The sequence below is a fragment of the Anolis carolinensis genome, chromosome 4 (genome assembly GCF_035594765.1).
Source record: "Anolis carolinensis isolate JA03-04 chromosome 4, rAnoCar3.1.pri, whole genome shotgun sequence".
In the NCBI taxonomy this organism is placed as follows: Eukaryota; Metazoa; Chordata; class Lepidosauria; order Squamata; family Dactyloidae; genus Anolis; species Anolis carolinensis.
The window spans coordinates 90,916,955-90,944,665 of record NC_085844.1 but is presented as its reverse complement, the minus strand read 5'-3'; the positions used below and the strand labels follow the sequence as shown (position 1 = coordinate 90,944,665).

The window sequence follows — 27,711 nt, the reverse complement described above, 5'->3', positions numbered from 1 at the left end:
TCATGTGCAATGCAACAGCACTAAGTAGGTTGCTGGCTGGCTGTGTATTGTAACTAATTTTTCAGAGAGGTGTATTTGAGGCTGCAGTGTTTCCTTACTGTGGAAAACATCCAATATTCCCTATCTTATTGGATAAAAAATTATTTAATTGATCTTACTAGTGCCAGTCAGTGAATTCAGGTGGAATAATGGACTCAGTGTACAGTATAACAACAAATGGGAATGTTGCAAAATTGAAAGGAATGGAGCAGTAGACAACATTACAGAAGAGCAGAAAGGTACCAATTCTATGAAAAGATACTGAGAGCTATTAATCCAGTAATCTTTATATACAGAATCATATATAGTAAAGGTAAAGGTTTTCCCCTGACGTTAAGTCCAGTCGTGACCGACTCTGGGGGTTGGTGCTCATCTCCATTTTTAAGCCGAAGAACCGGCGTTGTCCGTAGACACCTCCAAGGTCATGTGGCCAGCATGACTGCATGGAGCACGGTTACCTTCCCGCCAGAGCGGTACCTATTGATCTACTCACATTTGCATGTTTTCGAACTGCTAGGTTGGCAGGAGCTGGGGCTAACAGCAGGCGCTCATTCCGCTCCCAGCATTTGAACCTGGAACCTTTTGGTCCACAAGTTCAGCAGCTCAGCGCTTTAACACACTGTGCCACCAGGGGCCCCAGAATCATATCTATCTATCTATCTATCTATCTATCTATCTATCTGTCTATCTGTCTATCTATAGAATCATATATATAGATATAGATAGATAGATAGATAGATAGATAGATAGATAGATAGATAGATAGATATATCACAAACACACAAAATAATGAGCATTCTGTGGGAAAAGAAAACATCGATCACTTTGCAATCTGATGTGAAATCAGGTTCTGTTTCAGTTGCAGGCAAAGGCAGGAATGAGTCATGTTAAAGACCCATATAATGTAAACAGGATGAAAATAGGATCCATGCTAGCAAACCAACTCCCCAACAGTAAATCAAATTCATCTCAAATGCAGTGATACTTTAACATATGAGTTTAATTCATTCGGTGAACGAGCTCTTAACTCAAAATGCTCATAAGTCAAGTCTATTTCCCCCACTGAAATGCTATTAATCTATTCCAGGGCTTGGTCACAGAATGAATTAAAAAAAACTTTAGTGAGTAGATCAATAGGTACCGTTCCGGCGGGAAGGTAACGGCGCTCCATGCAGTTATGCCGCCCACATGACCTTGGAGGTGTCTATGGACAACGCCGGCTCTTCGGCTTAGAAATGGAGATGAGCACCAACCCCCAGAGTCAGACATGGCTGGACTTAACGTCAGGGGAAACCTTTACCTTTACTATTTCTCCCTGTCAGAGGCCTCGCTGGTCAGTACCTATCAGACTCCAAGCTGGAGGCCTCCCTGCAGTGTCTGGGGAGGCTTAGAATGACTTTTCTCCATCAACTGCCCCACTGAAGGAAGGCCACAAACAGGCCCTGCACAAGATGCCTCTCGCTAGTGCTACTTCTCGCAAGAAAGCAGCCCCAAACTTCACGAGAGATAGCGCTAGCATGAGAGGTAATTCTAGCACAAGACTATCAGCTATCTTGTGCAGGGCCCACTTACAGGACAAGGAACTTCCTCCTTTGGTTCTTAACTCAGATCGTCGCTCATAGATTGGAACTAAAATCCGATGAATGACAGTTCATATCTCGAATTTCACATAAGTTGGGATGCTTATAAGTTGAGGTTCCACTGTATTCTAAATTCTATACTTGGCCTCACTCAAACAGATTCAAGTAGTAAACATCACTGATTAAAAAACAGACATCGATTAGACAAACTGTAAAATTAACATTTTACAGGATTATGAAAACTTCATTAAAGACAGGAAAGATTTCTAAGGACTTTAAGCTAGCACAGAGCTAAGGTAGTTTCCTTTTTAGTCAAACTGAGACAATACAAGGACAGAAAAAGAAATAGAAAGATCCCTATCAGTATACATCTCCAAGAGTTGAGGATGCAGGAATAAGATATGAAGAAACCTTTGGTCACTGAAAACTGCTTCGCCTTGCCGCAGCAGATCTTTCTAAAAGATCACTAACTTTTTATGTGCAGAGTGTTGTTGCATGTCCAACAGCCAAACAGCAGGCTTTGTCCCTAGACACCTCCAAGGTCATGTGGCTGGCATGACTGTATGGAGTGGTATTACCTTCCTGCTGGAATGGTACCTATTGATCTACTCACATTTTCATGTTTTTGAACTGCTAGATTGGCAGAAGCTGGTGCTAACAGTGGGAGCTCACCATGCTCCCCAGATTCAAACCTCCGACCTTCCAATCAGCAAGTTCAGCAGCTCAGTGGTTTAACCAGCTGCTTCACCGGGGGCACTATATGTGTGTGTGTGTATACGCACACATATTTTTCCAACTTGTACACTTTAGTGTTGGGTACAGTGTACAGCACAAATTAAGGTCATAAACCCAACTTGGGCAAACCGGCAAACCTTGGAGTCATTGATAGCTGTAATGGACAGTGGCTTTGAATGGTGGGGACTGGGTGCTGATCTGAACAGATTTTTGTTCTACCTGGTTCAATTCGGGGGGGGGGGGCATCTGGTGCATTGTTTCCTTGAAAGTAGAGCAACTCGTTCTGTTGTAACTAACTTTAAGGAACCCCTCAGCAATGTACAGATTCCCAATGTGGGAGTGATTAGAAAAAGAGTTACAAAATCTTTGTTGAGACGTATGGAATGCAAAATTGGAAAGTGAGAGTATAAACATCAGTCTCTATATATGCCTGATGCCCCATGTACACTGCCATATAATCCAGAATCTGAATCCAGATCATCTGCTTTGAAATGGATTATAGCAGTGGTTCCCAAACGTATTTGGCCTACCACCCCCTTTCCAGAAAAAATATTACTCAGCGCCCTGGAAATTATTATTATTATTATTTTTTAATAGCAACTAAACAGAAAGATATACAGTAGAGTCTCACTTATCCAAGCTAGACGGGCCGGCAGAAGCTTGGATAAGTGAATATCTTGGATAATAAGGAGGGATTAAGAAAAAGACTATTAAACATCAAATTAGGTTATGATTTTACAAATTAAGCACCAAAACATCATGTTATACAACAAATTAGACAGAAAAAGTAGTTCAATATGCAGTAATGTTATGTTGTAATTACTGTATTTACGAATTTAGCACCAAAATATCATGATTTATTGAAAACGTTGACTACAAAAATGGCTTGGATAATCCAGAGGCTTGGATAAGCGAGGCTCTACTGTATGTACCTGTGGCCATCACCGCTCCCGTGGATTGCTGCAGCGCCCACCAGGGGGCGGTAGCACCCACTTTGGGGATCACTGGATTATAGCAGATAATCTGGATTCAGAAATTGGATTATACAACAGTGTAGATCTGACCTAAGTATCCACTCTCTTTGATGACACCCCAGATGGTGTCTTGGGGACAACATTGTTTTTAGACCATAACAGTGGGACAGGACCTGCATATTCCCATCCTTGAGAAAAATCTCAGAAAAAAGATAAGGGAAAACCATCCAAAAGTGGCATCTTTCCCACTATATTTACATTAGATGCATAGGTTGAATCACTCTGTTTCCAAAGTATTAACGCAAGTACAAAGTTCATTTTCAGAGTACATTTTTAATCAATATCCCAAAACAGTTTTCGAAAGCACATGACACTTTCAGAAGTTTCTTCAACTAGGATGGAATCTGCACTGAATTGAAGACTGGTTCTTCTTCTACACTAAGACTGGATCTACACTGCTCTAAATCTCAGAATCTGGTCCCAGAATATTGTCTTTGAACTGGATTATATGAGTCTACCCTGGGATAAACAGATAAACTGGGGTCAGATCCTGGGATATACAGCAGAGTCTCACTTATACAAGCTAAACAAGTCAGCAGAACGTTGGATAAGCGAATATCTTGGATAATAAGGAGGGATTAAGGGAAAGCCTATTAAACATCAAATTAGGTTATGATTTTACAAATTAAGCACCAAAACATCATGTTTGACAGAAAAAGCAGTTCAATACGCAGTAATGTTATGTTGTAATTACTGTATTTACGAATTTAGCACCAAAATTGACTACATTGACTATAAAAATGGCTTGGATAATCCAGAACCTTGGATAAGCAAGGCTTGGATAAGTGAGACTCTACTGTAAAAGGAAGTATAGATCCACCCTTAAATTCCCCATGAAGGTTGAGGAAAAGCATTTAAAAAGAAAGTTATCCACATTATTCTTAGGCAGAAGGGCCACCATCTACTACTTTTTGAATGAACTTATTCGTGTTTGAACTAAAGATTTCTCACCATTGCCTATGATAATTGTTCTATGGTATGTTGGTCTAAAGATCATTTATACCTGGTGCCCAATGGTGTTTACCAAGCACCACCCACTCTGCTGTGATCCAGAAGTTTCATAACAGACATCAATCAATTTGAAAGGCAGTACATTTTAAAGCACTCAATTAACACAGAACAAACAAGTCAAGTCATTCAGGGTAGGGTGCTAATGTTTCCTAATGCTAATGTTTAGGTGGAGTCTCTTTCCTTATCATTTACATCCATTGATTTATTTAAGGGGGGAGCTTGCTCTACTTTCAACATGGCATGCCTTCAGATGCTAAAGATAGCCCTCATATCACCTCTCAGTCTTCTGTTCGCCGAGCTAAACATACTCAGCTTCCTAAGTCATTACTTGCAACACTTACTTTTCAGACCTTGGTCACCCATTTTAAGCTCTTGTGTTCAAAACAGTACATGGTATTTCAGGTGAGGCCTGAAAATAGCAGAATACAGTAGTAGTCCTACTCCCTTCAACCTGGACAGTACACTCCCGTAGATGCAGCCTAGAAATACATTGGGAGGTTGGAGCATCATATCACACAGCTGGTTCATGTTTAGCTAAGACCTTTTTTTACATGCACTGCTTTCAAATTAATGACCTCATCACATGGAGCATTTTCTCCATCATAGGACATTTCATCTCCATTTCAAGACGAAGAGGCACAGAGTCCATTAGATGATGAATGACTACTTCTGGCCATCATCAGTTGCCTTTCGTCCTTGAAACGGAGATGAAACATGTTGAAAGGAAGGAGCTCAGAACATGGGCAAATAATTGTTTTCTAAGCCCCTGGCACATGCCAGCACCATTGCGAATGCCAAAAAACACATGTGGTGAGGCCTGACAGATTCACCCGTGTTGAATCGTTTCAGTGATGTCGAGGAATGGGCGTTTCTCACCACTTTGCTGTCACTGCATTTTCTCCTTAATAGTAATCTAGGCTCAAAATTGTGCTCTTCATGGCTTTTAAACATAACACTGGTCTAATGGAAGGAAGGAAGAAAAGCCTAGCAGGAGGCCAAAGTGGCAAAGTGATTTATAATTACACTGGTCTAATGAAGGGGAGCACAGGCTTGCAAAAGGAGATACAATAGAGTCTCACTTATCCAACACTCGCTTATCCAACGTTCTGGATTATCCAACACATTTTTGTAGTCAATGTTTTCAATACATCATGATATTTTGGTGCTAAATTTGTAAATACAGTAATTACTACATAGCATTACTGCGTATTGAACTACTTTTTCTGTCAAATTTGTTGTATAACATGATGTTATGGTGCTTAATTTGTAAAATCATAACCTAATTTGATGTGTAATAGCCTTTTCCTTAATGCCTCCTTATTATCCAACATATTCGCTTATCCAACGTTCTGCTGGCCCGTTTATGTTGGATAAGTGAGACTCTACTGTAGTTGCAAAGGGCTTATAATTACACTGGTTCCTCCTCCCTGTCCTCCTCCCTCATTTCCTTTATTCTTTCCTTCCCTTCTTTCTTTTTCTCTCTCCTTCCTTCCTTCCTTCCTTCCTTCCCCCTTTCTTTCTTCCTCCCTCCCTGTCTTCCTCCATCATTCCCTTCCTTCCATCCTTCCTTCCTTCTTTCTTTCCTTCCTTCCTTCCTTCTTTCCTTCCTTCCTTCCTTCCTTCCTTCCTTCCTTCCTTCCTTCCTTCCTTCCACTGCAGGGTTTCCCCAATCAAACAAAATAGGAATACAGAGAGGGAGGAGAAATGGGTTCTGTGTGATGATTCAGACATGGGCAACAATGAGGGGAACACGTGTGATAGGAAAACAGAACTTGAAACGGGAAGATTGGGGATCCAAAGGTACGATTCCCTTTGCTAGACAGTGTCCCCCATGCTTTTCAATGTTCATGTGATAAGGTCACGCATCCTATATTTGAGCATTTTATTTCTCCTACCTAGGTGTGCTATCTTACATTCAACAAAATTATTTTTTTTGTTTTGGCCCAAATCTGCAATTTGGCACAGCCACTTTAAATTGTGGTCCTCTCCTCTGAGAGATTAGCTCACTCATTCCCAATATGCATCCTATTCTGTCATCTAAGTTATGTATAAAGATGTTGAAACACCAGACCAAGGTTTGAAACCTGAATCATTCCCTAGTCACTTCTCTCCTGGATGAAGAACAGCCATTGGTTGACTGCTATCTGGGTTCGGTATGTCAGCTATTTCCAGATCTGCCTAACAATAGCAGTGTGGGAGGAAATTATTAAAAACCTTACTAAGGTTAAGATATACTATCCGCAGTGCTCCCCTGATCTGCCAAGCTTATTACTATAAAAAGAGGAATGAGATTAGTTTGACACGACTTGTTTTTGAGAAACCCATCCTTCGTCATCCCTATTAGCATTTCGCCATCTTCTCTCGAAAGCAGCCTTGTCATGTCCTTTATTCTTTCATTTGTTATGAACATAGGTAAAGGTTTCCCCTGATGTTAAGTCCAGTCATGTCTGACTCTGGGGTGTGGTCCTCATCTCCATGTCTAAGCCAAAGAGCCGGCGTTGTCCGTAGACACCTCCAAGGTCATGTGGCCGGCATGACTGCATGGAGTGCCGTTACCTTGCCGCTGGAGTGGTACCTATTGATCTATCCACATTGGCATGTTTTCGAACTGCTAGGTTGGCAGAAGCTGGAGCTAACAGCGGGTGCTCATTCCGCTCCCGGGATTTGAACCTGGGACCTTTCGGTATGCAAGTTCAGCAGCTCGGTGCTTTAACACACTTCGCCACCGGGGCTCCGTTATGAACATAGCTAAACCCATTTTTATTCTTAACCTCTTGAGAAAACTTGTACACATTCTGAACTTTAGTTTTTCTAACTTTCCCCCTATAAATATTGGCTTTTTGTTTGCATTTCACTTTGGGGATTTTCTTCCTTCTTCCTATTACATTCATGTCGCTTTTAAATCTCAGATCATTTTAAAGGTTTTTTTTTTACATTTATACTTGTTTCTTTATATACCATTCCCTTTTTTCCACATTGGAAAATAGCTTATCTCTTTTTAAAAAAAAACACAACAACAACCACCAGGCATCAGGATTCCCTTTTATTTCAGCATCTCTGACTATAGGATTTCACGCAATATTTTCTTTTTTCAAGTCCAGCGTGCATGTCTGAATGCATTTGACTTCCTCTTTCCTCTGCATAACAAATTGCAAGAGAAAATAGACACTTCCAGACACTATTTCCACTCCATTGGCATTTTTTTCCCCTTTGGTTAGAATTGAATCCCAAATAGATTATCACTGTTATCTCTTCCGAATTTTGTGCAATAAACTCTCTCTGTATCCTTGATGTTTTAGCAGAAGGCATTTTTCTTTATAGAAAAAAATAGCAAATGGATGAAATGGAAAATAACCACCTTATGGATACAGACATTGAACCTGAAAAATGTAAAGGACATAAATTATCATCTCTTACTCACATTATCTTCTAGCAGTGATGCAGTCTAGTTACCAATTTATTTAATTGCTTAATGCATATGCAACAACTTCACGCCATACCTTCCCTGGGCTGTGCTCTTTCCCAACCGCATGAATATGTGCTCTGATGTACTTAGATTTTGAGATCCTACCTTATAGTGTGTAGGTGGAGAGTTGATTTATTTACAGTGCTGTAACTGGTTAAGAGTTCAGAAACAGCACTTGCCAAAGGAGCAAGAACTTGGATCCTATCTCCTTTGAAAAGGACAATGCCTTTTTTACAGAGCTTGGTCTCATTTTGCACGTCTGTTACAAAACGTGCAATGTACATTCCTGCATTTTTCCTTGAGCGTTCTCTGCTTGCCTATAGTGCATTCACAAAAGTAGACTTTCCTGCGGAAAGCAGAGACCCTATAAAACTCTGGCTATATCATGTGGGAACAATCTATGCATTTCAATGGGTAAGCATTAAAACACCCTTCCTTCCTTCCTTCCTTCTTTCCTTCCCTACTTCCTCCCTCCCTCCCCCCCTCCTTCCTCCCTCCCTCCCTCCTTCCTCCCTCCCTCCCTCTCTCTCCTTCCTTCCTTCCTCCCTTCCTTCTTTCCTTCCTTCCCTCCTTCCTCCCTCCCTCCCTCCCTCTCTCCTTCCTTCCTTCTTTCCTTCCTTCTTTCCTTCCTTCCTTCCTTCCCTCCTTCCTCCCTTCCTTCTTTCCTTCCTTCTTTCCTTCCTTCCTTCCCTCCTTCCTCCCTTCCTTCTTTCCTTCCTTCCTCCCTCCCTTCCTTCTTTCCTTCCCTCCTTCCTTCCTCCCTCCCTCCCTCTCTCCTTCCTTCCTCCCTCCCTTTCTTCTTTCCTTCCTTCCTTCCTTCCTTCCTTCCCTCCTTCCTTCCTCCCTCCCTCCCTCTCTCCTTCCTTCCTCCCTCCCTCCCTTCTTTCCTTCCTTCCTTCCTTCCCTCCTTCCTCCCTTCCTTCCTTCCTTCCTTCCTTCCTCCCTCCCTCCCTCCCTCCCTTCCTCCCTCCCTCCCTCCCTCCCTTCTTTCCTTCCTTCCTTCCTTCCTTCCTTCCTTCCTTCTTTCCTTCTTTCCTCCCTCCCTCCCTCCCTCCCTCGGATGTATTACTGCAATTAGTAATACAGTAGAGTCTCACTTATCCAACACTCGCTTATCCAACGTTCTGGATTATCCAACGCATTTTTGTAGTCAATGTTTTCAATATATCGTGAAATGTTGGTGCTAAATCTGTAAATACAGTAATTACTACATAGCATTACTGCGTATTGAACTACTTTTTCTGTCAAATTTGTTGTATAACATGATGTTTTGGTGCTTAATTTGTAAAATCATAACCTAATTTGATGTTTAATAGGCTTTTCCTTAATTGCTCCTTATTATCCAAAATATTTGCTTATCCAACATTCTGCCGGCCCATTTATGTTGGATAAGTGAGACTCTACTGTATCTGCATCTCACACTTGTTAGAATGGGGTTTCATATTCTTAGGAACAACTAATAATTGGTAAACTAGTAATTGGGAATATATTTCTCTCTGCAGCTTTAAGATGAATTCCAACTGAAAGACAGATTTCTATCCATCTAACAGATGACAATGATGATGATGATGATGATGATTACTATGTTTATTTATACCCTGCTTTTTCTCTCCACAAGGAGATTGAACAATTAGAATTGTAACCAAATTACAAGAACTTGCGTGCTTAACCACTGGTCTAGATAATGGGATACCATAGTAAGGGTTTTGAGAAGGAAAAATAGCTGTGTGAAGTTACACATCTAAATACCATTCTGTTTAGTTCACACAGTACTTTGTTGATATTATCTGGTATAAGCAAAGTCAGGCACACTCTCTAAGTGCCCTGGGAGGAATAAGTTCAAGCAACAAAAGGTACAAAAAACTTACTGAACCAGTTTGTTGACGTGTGTGTGTGTGTGTTCGCAGAATTTAAAGTATTCTCGTAATTAAGATAACAATTGTTGGTGCTTTTACATATTGAGATTTTAACATCTAAATAACTTTTGGCTTTCCTTTATTTAATAAAAAAATCTATGATTTATAGAATTTTTATTGTAATACTGAAATGTTGGTAATTGTTGGTTTATATTCTGCCCTTCCTATGTGGTGTAGTTGGTGTCAGTATGGTGTAGCATGAGTGTTGGACTATAATGCTAAAGAACAAGGATTCAGACATGGAAACCCACTAAGTAACCTTAAGTAAATCACAATCTTTCTGCTTTAGAGGGAGGCAAAGACAACTCCGCCTTCCTCAATACAAATCTTGCCAAGAGAACCCTGTGAGGTTCACCTTAGTGTCACCATAAGTTGGGGATGAATTGAAGGCACATAGCAATAACAATAATCCTCAGAATGGATAATGTGGCTTAAATATATTATGGTGATGCCCAAAGATGTACATTTTTATTTATTGCTGTTTTATGTCTTCGCTTTTTTATCATGCCTTACCTAGAATGCAACTTCTTTTATCAATAAAGGCAGCATATACATAAAGTCTAATGTTTAACGCACTTCGCCCCGGTGGTCCCAGGTTCAAACCCTGGGAGCGGCGTGAGTGGCCGCTGTTAGCTCCAGCTCCTGCCAACCTAGCAGTTTGAAAACATGCCAGTGTGAATAGATCAATAGGTACCGCTCCGGCAGGAAGGTAATGGTGCTCCATGCAGTCATGCCGGCCACATGACCTTGGAGGGTTCTACAGACAATGCTGCTCTTCGGCTTAGAAATGGAGATGAGCACCAACCCCCAGAGTCGGTCACGACTGGACTTAACGTCAGGGGAAACCTTTACCTTTTTAATCTAAGACTCGGTGTAGCATAGATCTTGGGAAAGTTATTTTGTCTTACGACTTCATTAGATAGGCCACCGAAATCATCACACATCATGGCAAATATGGAGGTGCCCTCCTGTGGGCATGGGGAACCCATCACCCCACATTGTCCAACTCATCCAAATCTCCATCTCATGGGGGGGGGGGAAGCGTAGACCACTTGTTTCCCCCCATTGTTGCTGGTTGTCACGACCCAGGCTGCAGAGCACCAATAACCATACACAGAGGCCAGAATCTATCTAATATCTTTATTGTAGGAATATATAAAGTTAATAAAAACAAGTGTAGAAAATAGTCCAGAATTAGACCTTTCAGGAAAGGTCAGAATTAGTCCAAAAAAGCAATGTCCAATAAGAAATATTAAGGTCCAAAGTTGTAATCCAATAACCGAAACACTCACTTTGCCAAGCAAAGTGAGGGGAGATGACAAGGTCCTTTAGTCCATGAAACTTGAGCGAGGCTAGGAAATAACTTGATACTTGAAACAAGGCTTGAACGTGGAACAAGGTAACTAAGAACAAGAACAAGGTCCGTGGAATAACTTGATAAATCCGTGGAACAAGGCAAGGATTGATCCTGGGAAACAAGGCAAAGTCCGTAGATAAACAAAGGCTGGGAAGCAAGGCGAAGGCTGGATAGCAAGGCAAGGCTTGAGCAGGAGCGAGGCTTGAACCGGAGCGCGCTGTCCAGACACAACTCGCTCCGTAGGCTGACGAATTGACTCCGCGAAGTTACTACGCGGGTAAAACACCTAAATAGAGTCTAGCTTTCCCGCCGAAGCAGTTCTCTGGGAATCAGAACCGAAAGCTAACTCTGAGACCAGATGTGAGACTCCCCAAAGATTCTCACGAGAAGCAGTCTTAATTGGCCACATTCTTAGCTGCAATCCTCGCACTCCTGCGCGAAGCTGAATCCAAACTTCTCTGTTGTTTACAAAACTCCCGGCGCAAGAATACGGGAGAAGTAGGCTCTGGGCTTGTTTGACATACTTCTGGGAGACAACTTTCTTGCAGGTGCAAGGTTCCCAGATCTGCCTGGGAAAGATCTGGCTGAGAGGAATCCAGTTCAGACTGGGAAGGTAAAAAACCCAAGTTTTCATCTTCATCAGGAATTACAATGTCCTGAGCAGGACTACAAGGCCCATGGGTCATCACACTATCCCCCTCCTCAAGGCCCCTCCCAAACTGGGGCCCTCTCCCCGAGGCGCGAGGTCGCGGTTTGGTGGGATAGGTCTGATGAAAGCGACGGGTTAGATCAGGAGCATGGACTGTGGAGGCGTCTTCCCAAGAGCGTTCCTCAGGGCCAAAACCCACCCAGTCAATGAGATATTGTAGGCGGCGGCGGTGAAAGCGAGAATCCAAAATGTCCTCAACCTCGAACTCCTCCTCCCCATTCATCAAAACAGGAGGGGGGGCCGGTTGGTCTGTATCAGGTCGCACACCATCCGCCGGAAGGAGCAGGGAACGGTGAAACACTGGGTGAATGCGCATTGAACGCGGAAGTTGGAGTTTGAAAGTCACGGGGTTTAATTGCGCCACCACTGGATAGGGACCAATGAAACGGGCATCTAACTTCCGGCAAGGGCGGTGGGAGGGCAGGAAGCGAGTGGACAGGAAAACCCGATCTCCTACCTTGATTTCAGGGCCCGGCTGGCGATGTTTGTCAGCGTGGCGTTTATAGTCCTCCTTGGCTTGGTCCAGTTGCTGGAGCAAAAGTTGTTGCACCGCTGTGAGTTCCTGCAGCCAATCCTCTGCTGCGGGAACCTCTGAAGTTTCAATGACAGGGGGAAAGAAACGTGGATGGAAGCCGTAGTTTGCAAAGAACGGCGTTTCTTTTGTAGAAGCTTGAACTCCATTGTTGTAGGCAAACTCAGACAGTGGTAACAGAGAAGCCCAATTGTCCTGTTGATAGTTTACATAACAGCGAAGATACTGCTCCAAAGTGGCATTGGTGCGCTCCGTTTGCCCATCTGTTTGGGGATGATGAGCTGAAGATAAGCGAGAGTCTATGCCCAATAGTTTTTGTAGTGCCTTCCAAAAACGAGAGGTGAATTGAGATCCACGGTCTGTGACTAAACTCTTGGGCAATCCATGTAGTCTGAAAACATGTTGAAGAAATAGATCCGCAGTTTCCTTGGCCGTGGGGAGGCCTTCGCAGGGAATGAAATGGGCTAACTTGGTGAATAGGTCCACCACCACTAAGATCGTGGTGAATCCACAGGAAGGTGGTAGGTCAGTGATGAAATCCGCGGAAATTATTTCCCATGGGCGAGATGGGGTAGGAAGGGGGTGTAAAAGCCCTGAGGGCTTCTCCCTTCGTATCTTGGAGCGCTGGCATACTGGGCAGGTGTTGACATATTTTTCCACATCCTTGCGGATCTTGGGCCACCAAAAATCCCTTAGGATCAAATGCATAGTTTTAAATAGTCCGAAGTGTCCTGCTGGTTTGCAGTCATGACACAGACGAAGCGCTTTTTCCCTGCCCGGTCCGGGTGGGATATAAACATGATTTCTATAGCAGAGCAGCCCATCTTTAAGCGAAAAGGGGAAATGCAGACCTTGGCGAAGTTGGTCCTGCGCCCAGGCATCTGCTTGCTGACTAGCCCTGATTTCTTGAGCACAGATGGGTCCTGGAGTAGGGGAAGTTGAACCAATGGGAATGGATTTGGTGTTCCCCACCGTGAGCGTGGCAAAGTTCTCAGGTTGTAGCAGTTGGGATTCAAAGGTCTCCTTGCGTCCTGCAGCGTATTCCGGTTTACGTGACAGGGCGTCTGCTTGCTTGGTTTGGGCTGGGGTCACATAATGGATCTGGAAGTTGAAACGTTCAAAGAATAAAGCCCAACGTTGCTGCCTCTGATTTAGTTTGCGGGCAGTTCTTAGATGTTCTAGATTACGATGATCAGTGTGGACTTCAATGGGAAATTTGGCCCCTTCTAGCCAATGTCTCCAAGTTTCAAAGGCTGCCTTTATGGCCAGTAGTTCTTTTTCCCAAATGGTGTAATTCCTCTCTGGTGTGGTTAGTTGACGAGAATAAAAGGCACAGGGGTGGAGGTGATCTCCCACCGGTTGTAAGAGTACAGCCCCAATTGCCACATCAGAGGCGTCCGCTTGCACCACAAAAGGGGTTCCAGGATTTGGGTGCTGTAGAATTGGCTGGGAGGTGAATAGTTTCTTTAGTTGCTGGAACCCTTTCTCTGCTTGATCAGTCCAGCGGAAAGGCTGCTTTCCACGGATGCAGCTAGTGATGGGGTCGGACCAGCGGGCAAAATCTGGAATGAACTTGCGGTAGTAGTTCGCGAACCCCAAGAAACGCTGCACCTCTTTCTTGTTAGTTGGCGCCCGCCATTCCAATACTGCTGAAACTTTGGCTGGATCCATGGAAAGCCCTAGAGGCGAGATGCGGTAACCAAGGAAATCTACCTCTTGTAGATCAAAAGCGCATTTTTCCAGCTTGGCATAAAGTCCATGATCCCGCAATCGTTGTAACACCATTTTGACGTGGTTCTCATGTTCTGATTGTGATCTGGAAAACACCAAAAAATCGTCCAGGTAGATTATCAAGAACCTGTCTAGATAGTCCTGAAAAATGTCATTGACAAAATGCTGGAACGTTGCGGGGGCTCCGCATAAACCGAAATTCATAACTCGGGACTCAAATAATCCGAATTTGGTCTGGAAGGCGGTCTTCCACTCGTCCCCTTCCCTGATGCGAACTAAGTTGTAAGCCCCCCGAAGATCCAGCTTGGTGTAAACCTTGGCTCCTCGAAGCCGATCCAGTAGATCCGAGATTAAGGGCAGGGGATAGCTGTTCCGCTTGGTGATATTGTTCAATGCTCTGTAGTCCACCACCAAGCGTAGTTCCCCTGACTTCTTCTTCACAAACATCACTGGGGAGGCGGCTGGGGATTGAGAGGGTCTGATGAATCCCTTGCGAAGGTTTGTCTCTAGGAATTCCCTGAGAGCTTCTTGCTCTGGTTCAGTCAGGGAGTAGAGATGCCCTCGCGGGATCGGGGCCCCCTCCACCAAGTCAATGGCACAGTCATAAGGTCTATGTGGGGGTAATTTTTCGGCTTCTTTCTCATTGAATACATCCCAATACTCGGAGTACTTCTTTGGCAAGGTGATGATGGGCTCGGTGTCTGTGGCATGGCATACCTTGGCTACGAGGCAATGGTTTTGGCAGTACGGTGAAGCAAACTGCAGTTCTCTGTTGGACCAGGAGATGTTAGGGTCGTGGAGAGTCAGCCATGGAATTCCCAAAATCACAGGGAAATGGGGGACCTCGGTAACAAAGAAGGAAATCTCTTCCATATGTTCCCTTATCCACATCCTGGTGGGTTCCGACCACTGACTTACGGGGCCCGTCTTGAGGGGACGGCCGTCTATGGCTTGCACCACACGGGCATTCTTGAAATCATGATATTGTAATCCCAGAGAGTCGGCATACTCTCTATCGATGAAATTGTTGGTAGCTCCAGAGTCTATCATGGCGTGGATCATGACGGGTCCCCTTTTTGCTGACCATAATGTGACCACGAGAAGGAACAGGACCCCGGTTGGCGGCTCTTGGATGGATTTTTTGACCGGGTTGGCGAGCCTCTCTACACCCGGTCGTTGGCTTCCCCCGCCGGCTGTGTGCCAGTCGGCTCAGACGCCTTCGTCTCCGTGGAGGACGCCGCCGCAAGACGGGCGGCAGGCTTCCCTTTGGCTGGGCACTCTCTGGCGAAGTGGCCCCCGTTCCCGCAGTACCAGCAGAGGTTTAAGCGTTGACGACGGGCCTTCTCGGCGGCATCTAGTCTGGGACGCACATTGCCCAACTGCATCGGCACCTCCTCGCCTCCTCTGGGGTATGGGGTTGGCGGTGGGGGTCTCCACACCGGACGTGGCTGAACGCTGGCGGGAGCGGGGGGTTTTGCCCCGGCTCTACTGCCCTGGCCTCGAACCCACTGTTTTCTGTTGGCAATCATGACTTCAGCCCGTAAACATTGATCAATGAGTGCCTCGAGGGTCTGGGGAGGATCCACCTTGGAGATTTCTTCCAGCATTTCAATGTTGAGACCCTCCCGGAATTGTCCCCTGAGGGCTACATCGTTCCAGCCGGTGTTGTGGGCCAGCACTCGGAACTCGGCTATATACTGAGACATAGGTCTGTCTCCTTGGAAAAGGCGACGGAGTTTGTGACCGGCTGCCTCCAAATTGTCCTCGATTCCCCAAGTCTCCTTGAGGTGGTCCAAGAAGTGTTGCGCTGATCTTAGGTGTGGAGAGGCTTGGTCGAACAGTGCCGTCGCCCAGCTGGCCGCTGGCCCGTCTAGAAGACTGTAAACCCATGCCACTTTGATGTCTTCTTGGGGAAACTCGGCAGCACGGGCCTCCAGATAAGCTTGACATTGGCGACGGAAGACATGAACCTTAGAAGCTTCTCCAGTAAACTTGGTTGGCAACGCCATGGCCGGAAGACGAACTCCGCGTTCCTTCAAACCCCTTATTTCTCCATCCTGTGCATTGAGCTTATCACGGATTCGGTCCACCTCTTCCTTGTCGATGGTGTAGGTAATCGGCTGGCCGCTCGGCCCAGGTACGACTCCGGTAGACATTCTGGCCGAGGTTAATTGGTGCTTAGGGTGGCGGAGTCAAACTGTCACGACCCAGGCTGCAGAGCACCAATAACCATACACAGAGGCCAGAATCTATCTAATATCTTTATTGTAGGAATATATAAAGTTAATAAAAACAAGTGTAGAAAATAGTCCAGAATTAGACCTTTCAGGAAAGGTCAGAATTAGTCCAAAAAAGCAATGTCCAATAAGAAATATTAAGGTCCAAAGTTGTAATCCAATAACCGAAACACTCACTTTGCCAAGCAAAGTGAGGGGAGATGACAAGGTCCTTTAGTCCATGAAACTTGAGCGAGGCTAGGAAATAACTTGATACTTGAAACAAGGCTTGAACGTGGAACAAGGTAACTAAGAACAAGAACAAGGTCCGTGGAATAACTTGATAAATCCGTGGAACAAGGCAAGGATTGATCCTGGGAAACAAGGCAAAGTCCGTAGATAAACAAAGGCTGGGAAGCAAGGCGAAGGCTGGATAGCAAGGCAAGGCTTGAGCAGGAGCGAGGCTTGAACCGGAGCGCGCTGTCCAGACACAACTCGCTCCGTAGGCTGACGAATTGACTCCGCGAAGTTACTACGCGGGTAAAACACCTAAATAGAGTCTAGCTTTCCCGCCGAAGCAGTTCTCTGGGAATCAGAACCGAAAGCTAACTCTGAGACCAGATGTGAGACTCCCCAAAGATTCTCACGAGAAGCAGTCTTAATTGGCCACATTCTTAGCTGCAATCCTCGCACTCCTGCGCGAAGCTGAATCCAAACTTCTCTGTTGTTTACAAAACTCCCGGCGCAAGAATACGGGAGAAGTAGGCTCTGGGCTTGTTTGACATACTTCTGGGAGACAACTTTCTTGCAGGTGCAAGGTTCCCAGATCTGCCTGGGAAAGATCTGGCTGAGAGGAATCCAGTTCAGACTGGGAAGGTAAAAAACCCAAGTTTTCATCTTCATCAGGAATTACAATGTCCTGAGCAGGACTACAAGGCCCATGGGTCATCACACTGGTGCAACACTGGAAGAATCCCGTGTTGCCACTACCACTGCATACACCAGTACCATGATAGTTTACTCATGGAGACCCTCCAGAAGTTCCTCTATGTTGTGTGATGGGAGATAGAATCATAGAATCATAGAATAGTAGAGTTGGAAGAGACCTCATGGGCCATCCAGTCCAACCCCCTGCTAAGAAGCAGGAAATCGCATTCAAAGCACCCCCGAAGATGGCCATCAAGCCTCTGCTTAAAAGCCTCCAAAGAAGGAGCCTCCACCACAGTCCGGTGGACTCTGTGGGTAAACTGTTGCTGAACTGGTATATGCTGCTAATTTAAACCCAGTCTGAGGTCATTAGGGCACATACACTGACCATTTAGCTTGGTGTGGGATTCAATCAGCCATGTGGTGGTTAAAGGCCACAAGGAAGCTGATCCAGCTTATCCCATGGAAAGTCACTTTACATAGCTTTCACTTTGGGTGGAAAAAAAAAACCAGGGACTAACTGATTCCTGAAGCGCCTGTTGAGACAGTTGGGCCATCCGGGGCTCCCCGGGCTCAGACAGCCCAGTGATATGGGATGGTGATCCCTCCAATATAGCCCAATTGAGAAGTGACCATATATCATATATACTCGAGTATAAGCTGACCCGAATATAAGCCGAGGCACCTAATTATATATATATATATATATATATATATATATATATATATATATATATATATAATTTTTATTGAAACTTTGTTGATACATAATAGTGATATAGGGGCTGTGGACTAAAGGAAAGGTTAGTGAGGGAGGATTTGGGGGTAGGGGGAATGGTAGTAAGGAAGAAGAAGGGGGGGGGAAGAAGAGAAAAAAAAAAGGAAAGAGGGAAATGGGGTAATGATGGGTTATCCCATTAAACCTGGGAAAACATTGACTCCAGTATAAGCCGAGATACCAATAAAATTACATTAATTGAGGCATCAGTAGTTTAAATGTTTTTGAATCTTTACATCAAACTGTAATTTAAGATATGACTGTTCAACTCTGATTAAATCATTATTTTCATCTTCTTCAATGCAAATGTGCTTATGTATCCTTTTAATAATAATAGAGTGAAATAATAAATGTATTAATAATAAAAATAGAGTAAAATAAATGTAAAAGTAACAACAATAATAGAGTAAAATGATAAATGTAATAATAATAATTAATAGAGTAAAATAATAAATGTAACAATACCAATAATAATAAAGAAAAATAATAAATATACCATATATACTTGAGTATAAGCCAACCTGAATATAAGCCCACCAGGACCCTCATCCAAGCTGAGGAGGTTTTTTTTTTTCAGTCCTAAAAAAGGGCTGAAAAAATAGGCTTATACTCGAGTAGTACATACAGTAATTGCACCCTTCAACGGATGCATAGTTTGCCATATCCAAAGGGTTTTGCATGAGTGATTAGTGTCATCTTTCTCATTCAGAACAACAGGACAAGTAAGACTAAGCCATGTCAGGGAACAGAGGAGGCTTTTCATAAGCATCCTTAGCAGTTTCAGGAATAGCTTATGGAGACTACTGTATTTTTCGAGTTTAATGCGTCATCAACTCTAATGTGCACTTTAGTTTTCAAAACCCTGAAACCAAGACAAGTATTTCCTGACAAATATAATGCACAGTGATAAAAAGTACTCTCTTTGTCATTTGGCCATTACAGTTGTTGCCTGTTTAGAATTCCAAGTGTTAGAACACCAAACCTTCCAGCAACAAAAAAGAAAACCTTGAGATGAATCTATGCTATAGAATGAATCATTTTAATTGCCCCGGCTCAATCCTATGGAGTCATGGGGGCAGTAGTTTGACAAGGTCTTGGACCTTCTCTGCCTAACAATGATGATGCCTCACCAAACTACAAATCCCAGAATTGCATAGCATTGAGTCAAGGCAATTAAATTAGAGATGAGAGAAGCTCCAGGTGCATCTCCTGAAGCAGCTTTCCCTTTGGCTTGAGCTCAGCACTAAGATTACTGTATGACACAAATTTAATGTGCACCCTAGGTTTGGAGAGGTCATTTAGCCAAAAAGGTAAGTGTTAGATTTGAGTAAATACAGTATATCCAAAGGACATAGACTAGTCATTGTAGAAAAGTGCTGGCAGTGCTTCACAAACAAGGAGTTTAGAGAATAAAAAATGGATCAATGTAATAAGGGCAGATTGGAGGGTTTGAAATTTTTAAAAAATGGTCTGAAAATCAAAACAAAGATTGGGTATAACACTAATTTGAAGTTTGTAAGAAACTTGCAGTGTGTTATCTGTAGAAGGATTATTCTTGTTTAAAGAGAATTGATCTTCAAGCCAATTTATTAATCCTTCTTCATAAAACCATTTGAAAAACATTAATGCATTCAGAAGCGTTCTTGCTGTTTTTGGATGGGGCTGAAAGTTTTGTTGTCAGCTCCAACTTGTGGTGACCCTATCTTAGGGTTTGAGTGGGGGAAAGAATATACAGTAGAGTCTCACTTATCCAACGTTCTGGATTATCCAACACATTTTTGTAGTCAGTGTTTTCAATGCATTGTGATATTTTGGTGCTAAATTCGTAAATACAGTAGTTACTACATAGCATGAATGTGTAATGAACTACTTTTTCTGTCAAATTTGTTGTATAACATGATGTTTTGGTGCTTAATTTGTAAAATAATAACCTATTTTTACGTTTAATAGGCTTTTCTTAATCTCTCCTTATTATCCAACATATTCACTTATCCAACATTCTGCCAGCCTGTTTATTTTGGATAAGTGAGACTCTACTGTATTCAAAAGAGGTTTGCCATTGCCTTCATTTGACGTTCAGAAAATGTGACTTGCCCAAGGTTGATTTCCATGCTCAAAGTAGGATTTGAATGCCGACTGATCGAACTCCTAGTACAGCACACAAACCACTGTAACAAACTGGCTCTTAATACTGGAGGAAGGTAATATTCACAGTGCCTTGTACTAATTTTTTGATCTACCACTCTCTTTCTCCCTCGCTGTAAAACAGGGGAAGATTTTTGAGAAATTAAGGATCTGCACCCAACTTCAGTTCATCAGATTTCTGTTGAATTCAGTACCAGTAGGGAAGGAGTCAAAGCTCTTCATTGAGGATTCAAGGTTTGAGCATGTACCAATAAGGATTTACCATCCAAAAACTCCATCTAGTGAGCTAAGAAGAGGATTTCTCTACATGCATGGTGGATGTGCAGTGGTTGGAAGCAAAAGTAAGATATATGATGCAACTGTAACATTGCTTTTAAAAATAATACGCCGTTATGCCTGGAAATCCAAAACAAGACATCTAAGAGCTTCAAGAATTAAAAGTATCCAAAGCAAGGAACGTACATCAGGCCATGTTTATATTTCTGACGTGTGGCAGCTGACTGAGGTGCTGATCTCTACCCATCTCAGAAGGGATCAGCCCCTTGGATAGCTTCAGTAAAGCTCAGTCTAAAATTCAGAAAGGATCCACCACTCCATGTACATGGGAGCCACTCCTTTTAGAACCGACTTCCGACCCTTCTGATGGCTATATGAGCAATGCATACATTAATTCAAAATATTCACTAGATCTAGACTGTATAATCTTTATATTCCATATGTGTTTTGTATACATTATGGAGTTTGCCCTTATTTATTTGTTTATGCATTTATTTACTTTATTTATACCCCACCTTTCTCTTCCCCGAAGGGGACTCAAGGCAGCTTACATAGAGGCAATTATTCAAGGCCTTAAACACATAAAATTCCAAAATTTACAGTTAAAATTAGACTAAATTAAAACATATTAAATATTTAAATACATTACACTCCATAATACACTTCCGTTGTGTGTTGCACACGTAGGTTTCTTTTGAAAACATGACTGCCAGTGCACAGTTGTGATGTGGTCCGGTGGATGATGCAGGTATATTTGAAAATGATAGAACAAGTGAGGCAATTCTGCATACATATTTGTTCAAAAGACTATGATCAGAGCCATTTGTTTTGTTGACTGGAACAGAACTGTGTCATTCAAGAGAGATCGATTGTTTCTAATGTTGTTGTTTTTGAAGAAAAATACAAATACAGTAGAGTCTCACTTATCCAACATAAACAGGCCAGCAGAATGTTGGATAAGTGAATATGTTGGATAATAAGGAGGGATTAAGGAAAAGCCTATTAAACATCAAATTAGGTTATGATTTTACGAATTAAGCACCAAAACATCATGTTATATAACAAATTTGACAGAAAAAGTAGTTCAATACATGGCAATGCTATGTAGTAATTACTGTATTTACGAATTTAGTACCAAAATATCATGATGTATTGAAAACATTGTCTACAAAAATGTGTTGGATAATCCAGAAAATTGAATAAGCGAGTGTTGGATAAGTGAGACTCTACTGTTCCCATAAAACTACCAAGTAAAATATGGTGATAATGTAACATGTTTGTGTACCACTAATTGTTGGTACCATTTCACACTACACACAGCACTATAATTTCACTTTATAAAATTTATTGTTTAGGGAGGAAGACCTCAGAAAACTCCAATGCCTCAACAGTTACAAAATCCATGATTCTATTTAACGTTGCCATAGCGTTATATAGAATCCTTGTAGGACTGCCTACCGACCCTTCTGATGGCTATATGAGCAATACATACATATGTCAGAGTAAATAAATCAATTATTTAAAATGGCATCCTGATGCTATATTTCTATAGTATGAAAAGGCTGAAGACATACATTATTTCATTTTTATTAACAAAAATATATTATTTTTTTAAAATAGTTATACATTAAATCCAAACCAATGTAACAGTTCTGTTGATTAATTTTCCAGTTTCACAGGCACAGTACTGAGTTTTTGAGCGCCTGTGATTGTGGATTAGGATTTCCTTCTGCCACACATTACCAATTATTCCCAACTCAGATTAGAACAATTGAACCAATGGCCAACTGACAAAATTATCACAGGTGTAAATCCCAGCTAGTGGAATACAACTGTTGGTTAGGCGCCATAATTATTAATATAAATAAAATGCATCATTATTAGTTAAATGTTATTTAAAACCATTGTCAGAATCCTAGTGGGGTATTGTGTCCCTGTAAGTGGACTTTCATGTGAAGGAAATAGAATTGCGAAGATATTCAACTTTGGTATTGGGGAGGGAGTGTGTGCATTGAGCTGGTAAAGAAACTGATGTGTGCAATGGGAAACCAACAAGGGAGTTGCCATGTACATTGGGAATTCCCAGTGCATATTAGTTATGCACATTGGCAGTTCAGTAACTTGGCTTCTTAGTGATTCTTCTACTGAGGCTGCATCTACACTACCAAATAATGCAGTTTAACTGCATTGAACTGAATTATATGGCAGGGTAGAGTCATATAATCCAGTTCTTTTGGCAGTTCTTTTCCACTATTTGGCAGTGTTGCTCCATCCTTAGTAAAATGCACACTAATTCATGTTACATGAAAGATCATACATGATTCCAGTCCAGATTGTAGAATCCGCCATTGACCTTCACTTGCCCCAAATTTCTGCAGCTTTCCTCTTCCTTTTGTTTTCCTTAATACAAAAATGGGAAATACTCCCTTTTCCATCATTTAAGGGGGACTTGTATGCAAGACAATACTCTGGATGTCATTTAAATCATAGTGTTATTATAAATGTTGTATTAGGTCACTGGTTCTCAACCTTCGGGTCCCCAGGTGTTTTGGCCTACAACTCCCAGAAATTCCAGCCAGTTTACCAGCTGTTAAGATTTTTGGGAGTTGAAGGACAAAACATCTGGGGACCCACAGGTTGAGAATCACTGTATTTGGCGAAAAACAAAGGCTGCAAGAGGACATTAAGGATGTGGCCCTGAAAAACTGTACTGGGCAATGTTGCTCCCGGCCTCATCCTGTGAAATTACCAGACCCTAAATAAATGTCACAGTGCGTTAAAGCGCTGAGCTGCTGAATTTGCAGACCAAAAGGTCCCAGGTTCAAATCCCCGGAGCGGAATGAGCGCCCGCTGTTAGGCCCAGCTCCTGCCAACCTAGCAGTTCGAAAACATGCAAATGTGAGTAGATCAATAGGTACTGCTCCGGCGGGAAGGTAACAGTGCTCCATGCAGTCATGCCGGCCACATGACCTTGGAGGTGTCTACGGACAACGCCGGCTCTTCGGCTTAGAAATGGAGATGAACACCAACCCCCAGAGTCGGTCACGACTGGACTTAACATCAGGGGAAAACCTTTACCTTTACCTAAACAAATTATTTCCAATTTAAAATGTCCTCTGAAGATGGCAGCCACAGATGCAGATGAAACATCAGGAGAAAATGCTGCCAGAACATGACCATACAGCCCAGAAACCACACAACACTCCAGTGATTCTGGCCATGAAAGCCTTTGACAATAAAGTATTTTAAAACTCAGATTCACAATAGTCTGTGAAACTAAACAATAATATCAGTGGAGCTACAGTGGTGAGGACCAACTTGATTTTTAATAATTTTTGTGCATTGATATTTTTCCTCCTAGGAACCTACGAGCTTTTATGCCGCTTCCTTGCGCGAGAAAGTGATTCAGTGGTTGTGTTTTTAGAGTAAGTGGTTTTATAAAGGTAGAGGCTTTTACTGCATGTTTTTGTTTACTATTTTGATATTGCATGTTTCATAGTTTGTTTCTTTTAGACACTATTTGAGCACCCCTTGTAGAAAAGTGGGATACAAACATAACAAATACTGGGTGGCATTCTGTAAGTGCTACATGTATATGTAAGTTTCCTTTATTCGTGTTTATGTTGTTTTAAGGTACTGTGGAGGTTGGATAGCAGGATCCCATTCTCCAAATGTACATGTGCCATGGCTGATAAATAATCCATTTCTTATTGTAACCAAAGAGAGAATAATAGAGAAAATACACTGATAAGAGAAAGGACCAATAAATCCACCACTCTTTCCTCTCTTGTGTGATGCAGGAACAAATGTAAAGGTGTTTCCTCTAGCTGTAGATACCTTCTGCTGAAGTGAGAGAACCAATGGTCTGTAAATGTGTTTCAGCTTGTTTTATCCAAATCATGGGAGTTGTAGTTTCATGAGGCACTCTTTGCTAGAGAAAGCGAAAGACTTGTAAAATTATAACTCCCATGATTCCATTGCATTGAGCCATACCAGTTAAAGTCCTGACAAACTGCATTAATTCAGCTGCATATATGCACCCATAAAGAAGAACCATGTTTTCACATGGATGCCTGCTATCTGATGGGACCCACAATCCACCTTTATCACTTCCCTCTATTTATTTTGACCTTTGGGCCTTCTACTATTTATTTATTTATTACAATATTTATATCCCGCCCTTCTCACCCAACAGGGGACTCAGGGCAGCTTACAATAAAACACACATATAAAAACTGTACAATACACTATAAATCAGTTAAAAAATTAACTTACATAAGACATTCATAAAACGCATTATAAAATACAGATAGGCGTGTTCAAGTTTAAAAGACTGGGTCTGTCAATTGAGTTCCAGCGTACATAATAGTAATTAATGCTGCTGATTCTTATTCGAAAGCCTGGCCCCACAACCAAGTTTTAACCTTCCTGCGGAAGGATAGGAGGGAGGGAGCCTGCCTGACTATTATTATAATAAAATAGTAAATTGCTTTTAAATTTTTGCACATATGCATAACCTATCCAAGTATAATGAAAAACTTAACAGGGGACTTGGAAAGAGTCATGCTTTAAGAAAGCACAAAGAGGATGAGCCAAAGGACTAATTCCTGACCATAGACTTGGTAGTTGTTTGAACCATGAATGAAGGTAAGATCATAATCTTTCCCTAACCATTTGAATGGCTGGCCTAACTCTAGCTGTTAATACTAATGTAATGATTGATTAGCTGCAGTGGGCTGTCCCAGTATAATAATAACAACAACAGGAAAAACTCAGCCACTATCAGGACCTCAAGATTGAACTGCAAAGACTCTGGCAGAAACCAGTACAGGTGGTCCCGGTGGTGATCGGCACATTTGGTGCCGTGCCAAAAGATCTCAGCCGGAATTTGGAAACAATAGACATTGACAAACTTACGATCTGCCAACTGCAAAAGGCCACCCTACTGGGATCTGCGCACATCATCCGAAAATACATCATACAGTCCTAGACACTTGGGAAGTGTTTGACTTATGATTTTGTGATACGAAATCCAGCATATCTATCTTGTTTGCTGTGTCATAATAAAATAACAACAACAACAGCAACAACAACTTTATTTTTCTATCCTGCCTCTATCTACCCGCAGGGACTCGAGGTGGCTAACACAGGGACAAGGCCAAACCAGAAATAATAAGCAAAGTAAAATACATGTAAAAAAAAAAAAAACAGCATCTTCAACCAAATAAAACACATTGAAACCAAACTAATATAATATAATAACAATAAGAAATGATTTATAACAAAATATGATAGCATAAAAGGACCACCATTTGGTAGCGAAGTGAATAAAATGGGAGGGCGGTTTAGGCAAAAAATATGTATTGTAATGTCATTTGCAAGTGCAAAAGGACAAAGTGCTAACCATTCTCTAGGAGAATTGGAGTGAGGTAGGGATTCAAGTGATTTCCAGCATAGAGTAGAATAAAGTGTGAAATATAATGAATTCGTTTAAGTGGGGTTTTGATCATGGGGACTAGATTATTCAAAAGTGCACTGGAAGAGCCAAGTTTTTAACTCCTTTTTAAAAGATGATAGGGTGGGTGCTTGCCTAAACTCCCTGGGAAAAGAATTCCAAATCTGGGTGGCCACTACAAAGAAGGCCCTCTTCCTCGTCCCAACAAGCCGAGCTTGTTATGGAGGAGGAAGCAAGAGAAGGGCATCCCCATATGATTGAAGAGATTGTGTGGGTTCATAGGGGGAAACACGGTCGTGGAGGGAGGCGGGTCCTGAACCATTCAGGGCTTTGTAGGTAAGAACCTGCACCTTGAATTGGGACACCTTGAGTAATGGTCTAGCAGAGGAAATTGTACTATTTTGTCAAATGATGTAAACTAGTGCTTTTGGTTGCCATTTCAGCTTTCGGTTAGCTCCTGAGCACCAGCATCCAGCCCAGCTAACAGACTGCCTCACTGGAACTCTATATTTTATGAACCATGCAAAAAACTATGGAGTAGATCCTAACCGCATTATCCTTATTGGGGAAAGCAGTGGAGGGACACTTGTTTCAACCATCTGTCGGGAACTGGTGAAAAAAATGCATGTTCCAAAGGTTCGAGCTCAAATCCTATTGTACCCATTCCTTCAAATACTGGACCTGTCATTGCCAGCTCATCAGCAAAACCAATTTGGCCCTGCTTTGACCATGAGACGCGCTGCAAAGCTTGCTTTTACCTTTCTGGATGAGAAGTTGGACAATGTAGACGATATGTTGAACAATGCCCATATTCCTGAGATTATGAGGATGCAATTCAAGAAATGGATTAGTGCAGACCTCATCCCGGAAAAATTTAAAGCCCGTGGATACAAACCCCCACCTCCTGTTCCCTTTTCAAAAGAATTATATGAAAAAGTCAGACTGTATGACAAAACAATGAGCTCACCAATTCAAGATGTGGATGCCATTATACAACAGCTCCCTGAGACATACATTTTGACTTGTGAGTATGACATATTTCGAGATGATGGGCTGCTATACAAGAAACGGCTAGAGGACAACGGCGTGCGTGTGACCTGGAACCATCTTGAAGATGGATTCCATGGAGTTGCATTATTTATTGACACTGGGATTACTGAATTTGCATGCACAAGATCAGCATTTGAAGACTTACTTCAGTTTATTAAAAAGTTGTAAATGGGAAGAGGTGAGAGTTCTGAATTGTTCAGGTTGTTTCTGCATGTGTCATGGGATTGGGTGCCCTACATTCCTAAGAAGCACCAGTAACTATTGTATTTTGTGAATGTCTTTATTAGTGCATTTCTACCATTGTGATACGTAGACACAGTGACAATGAGACGGACAAGACTACATATTATATGACAACCAAACAGAAGTTGTGCCGACCCAAGTGACATATAAAGTAAAAATAAAAATACAAATAAAAATAAAAACTAAATAAAATAACTAAAATAAAAGGAAAGGGGAAGGGAGAGGGGAGGGGATAGTAATATTATAAAAATAAAATAATAATAATAAAAATGATAATGATAATCAGAAGAGAGAGAAAAGAGAGAGAGAGAAAGATAATATATATGTGTGTATATAGATAGATATACAATTGAGTCTCACTTATCCAACATAAACGGGCTGGCAGAATGTTGGATAAGCAATTATGTTGGATAATAAGGAGGCATTAAGGAAAAGCCTATTAAACATCAAATTAGGTTATGATTTTACAAATGAAGCACCAAAACATGTTAGACAACAAATTTGGCAGAAA

The 27,711-nt window shown here is 42.1% G+C and overlaps 1 protein-coding gene across 2 annotated transcripts; it reads left to right on the top strand.

The window, feature by feature from the left end:
* The first annotated feature begins 8,026 nt into the window (after positions 1-8,026).
* Positions 8,027-27,501, top strand: LOC100563283 (arylacetamide deacetylase-like 3). 2 transcript variants are annotated; one of them, XM_062980786.1, is made up of 4 exons: positions 8,027-8,279; positions 20,301-20,517; positions 23,814-23,877; positions 26,351-27,501. In XM_062980786.1, the coding sequence occupies exons 1-4, from the start codon at positions 8,088-8,090 to the stop codon at positions 27,123-27,125; spliced, it is 1,248 nt and encodes a 415-aa protein (XP_062836856.1). In that variant the 5' UTR covers positions 8,027-8,087; the 3' UTR covers positions 27,126-27,501. The 2 variants fall into 2 exon arrangements, with proteins under 2 accessions (XP_062836856.1, XP_008113220.1); XM_008115013.3 differs by lacking the exon at positions 8,027-8,279 and adding an exon at positions 18,122-19,341.
* Positions 27,502-27,711: the final 210 nt, after the last annotated feature.

Coding starts and splice junctions, on each gene's coding strand:
- LOC100563283 (XM_062980786.1), top strand. CDS start 8,088: ATGCCTTTTTTACAGAGCTTGGTCTCATTTTGCACGTCTGTTACAAAA. Junction 8,280..20,300: donor CAATCTATGCATTTCAATGG/GTAAGCATTAAA, acceptor GCTGTAAAACAG/GGGAAGATTTTTGAGAAATT. Junction 23,878..26,350: donor TCAGTGGTTGTGTTTTTAGA/GTAAGTGGTTTT, acceptor TTGCCATTTCAG/CTTTCGGTTAGCTCCTGAGC.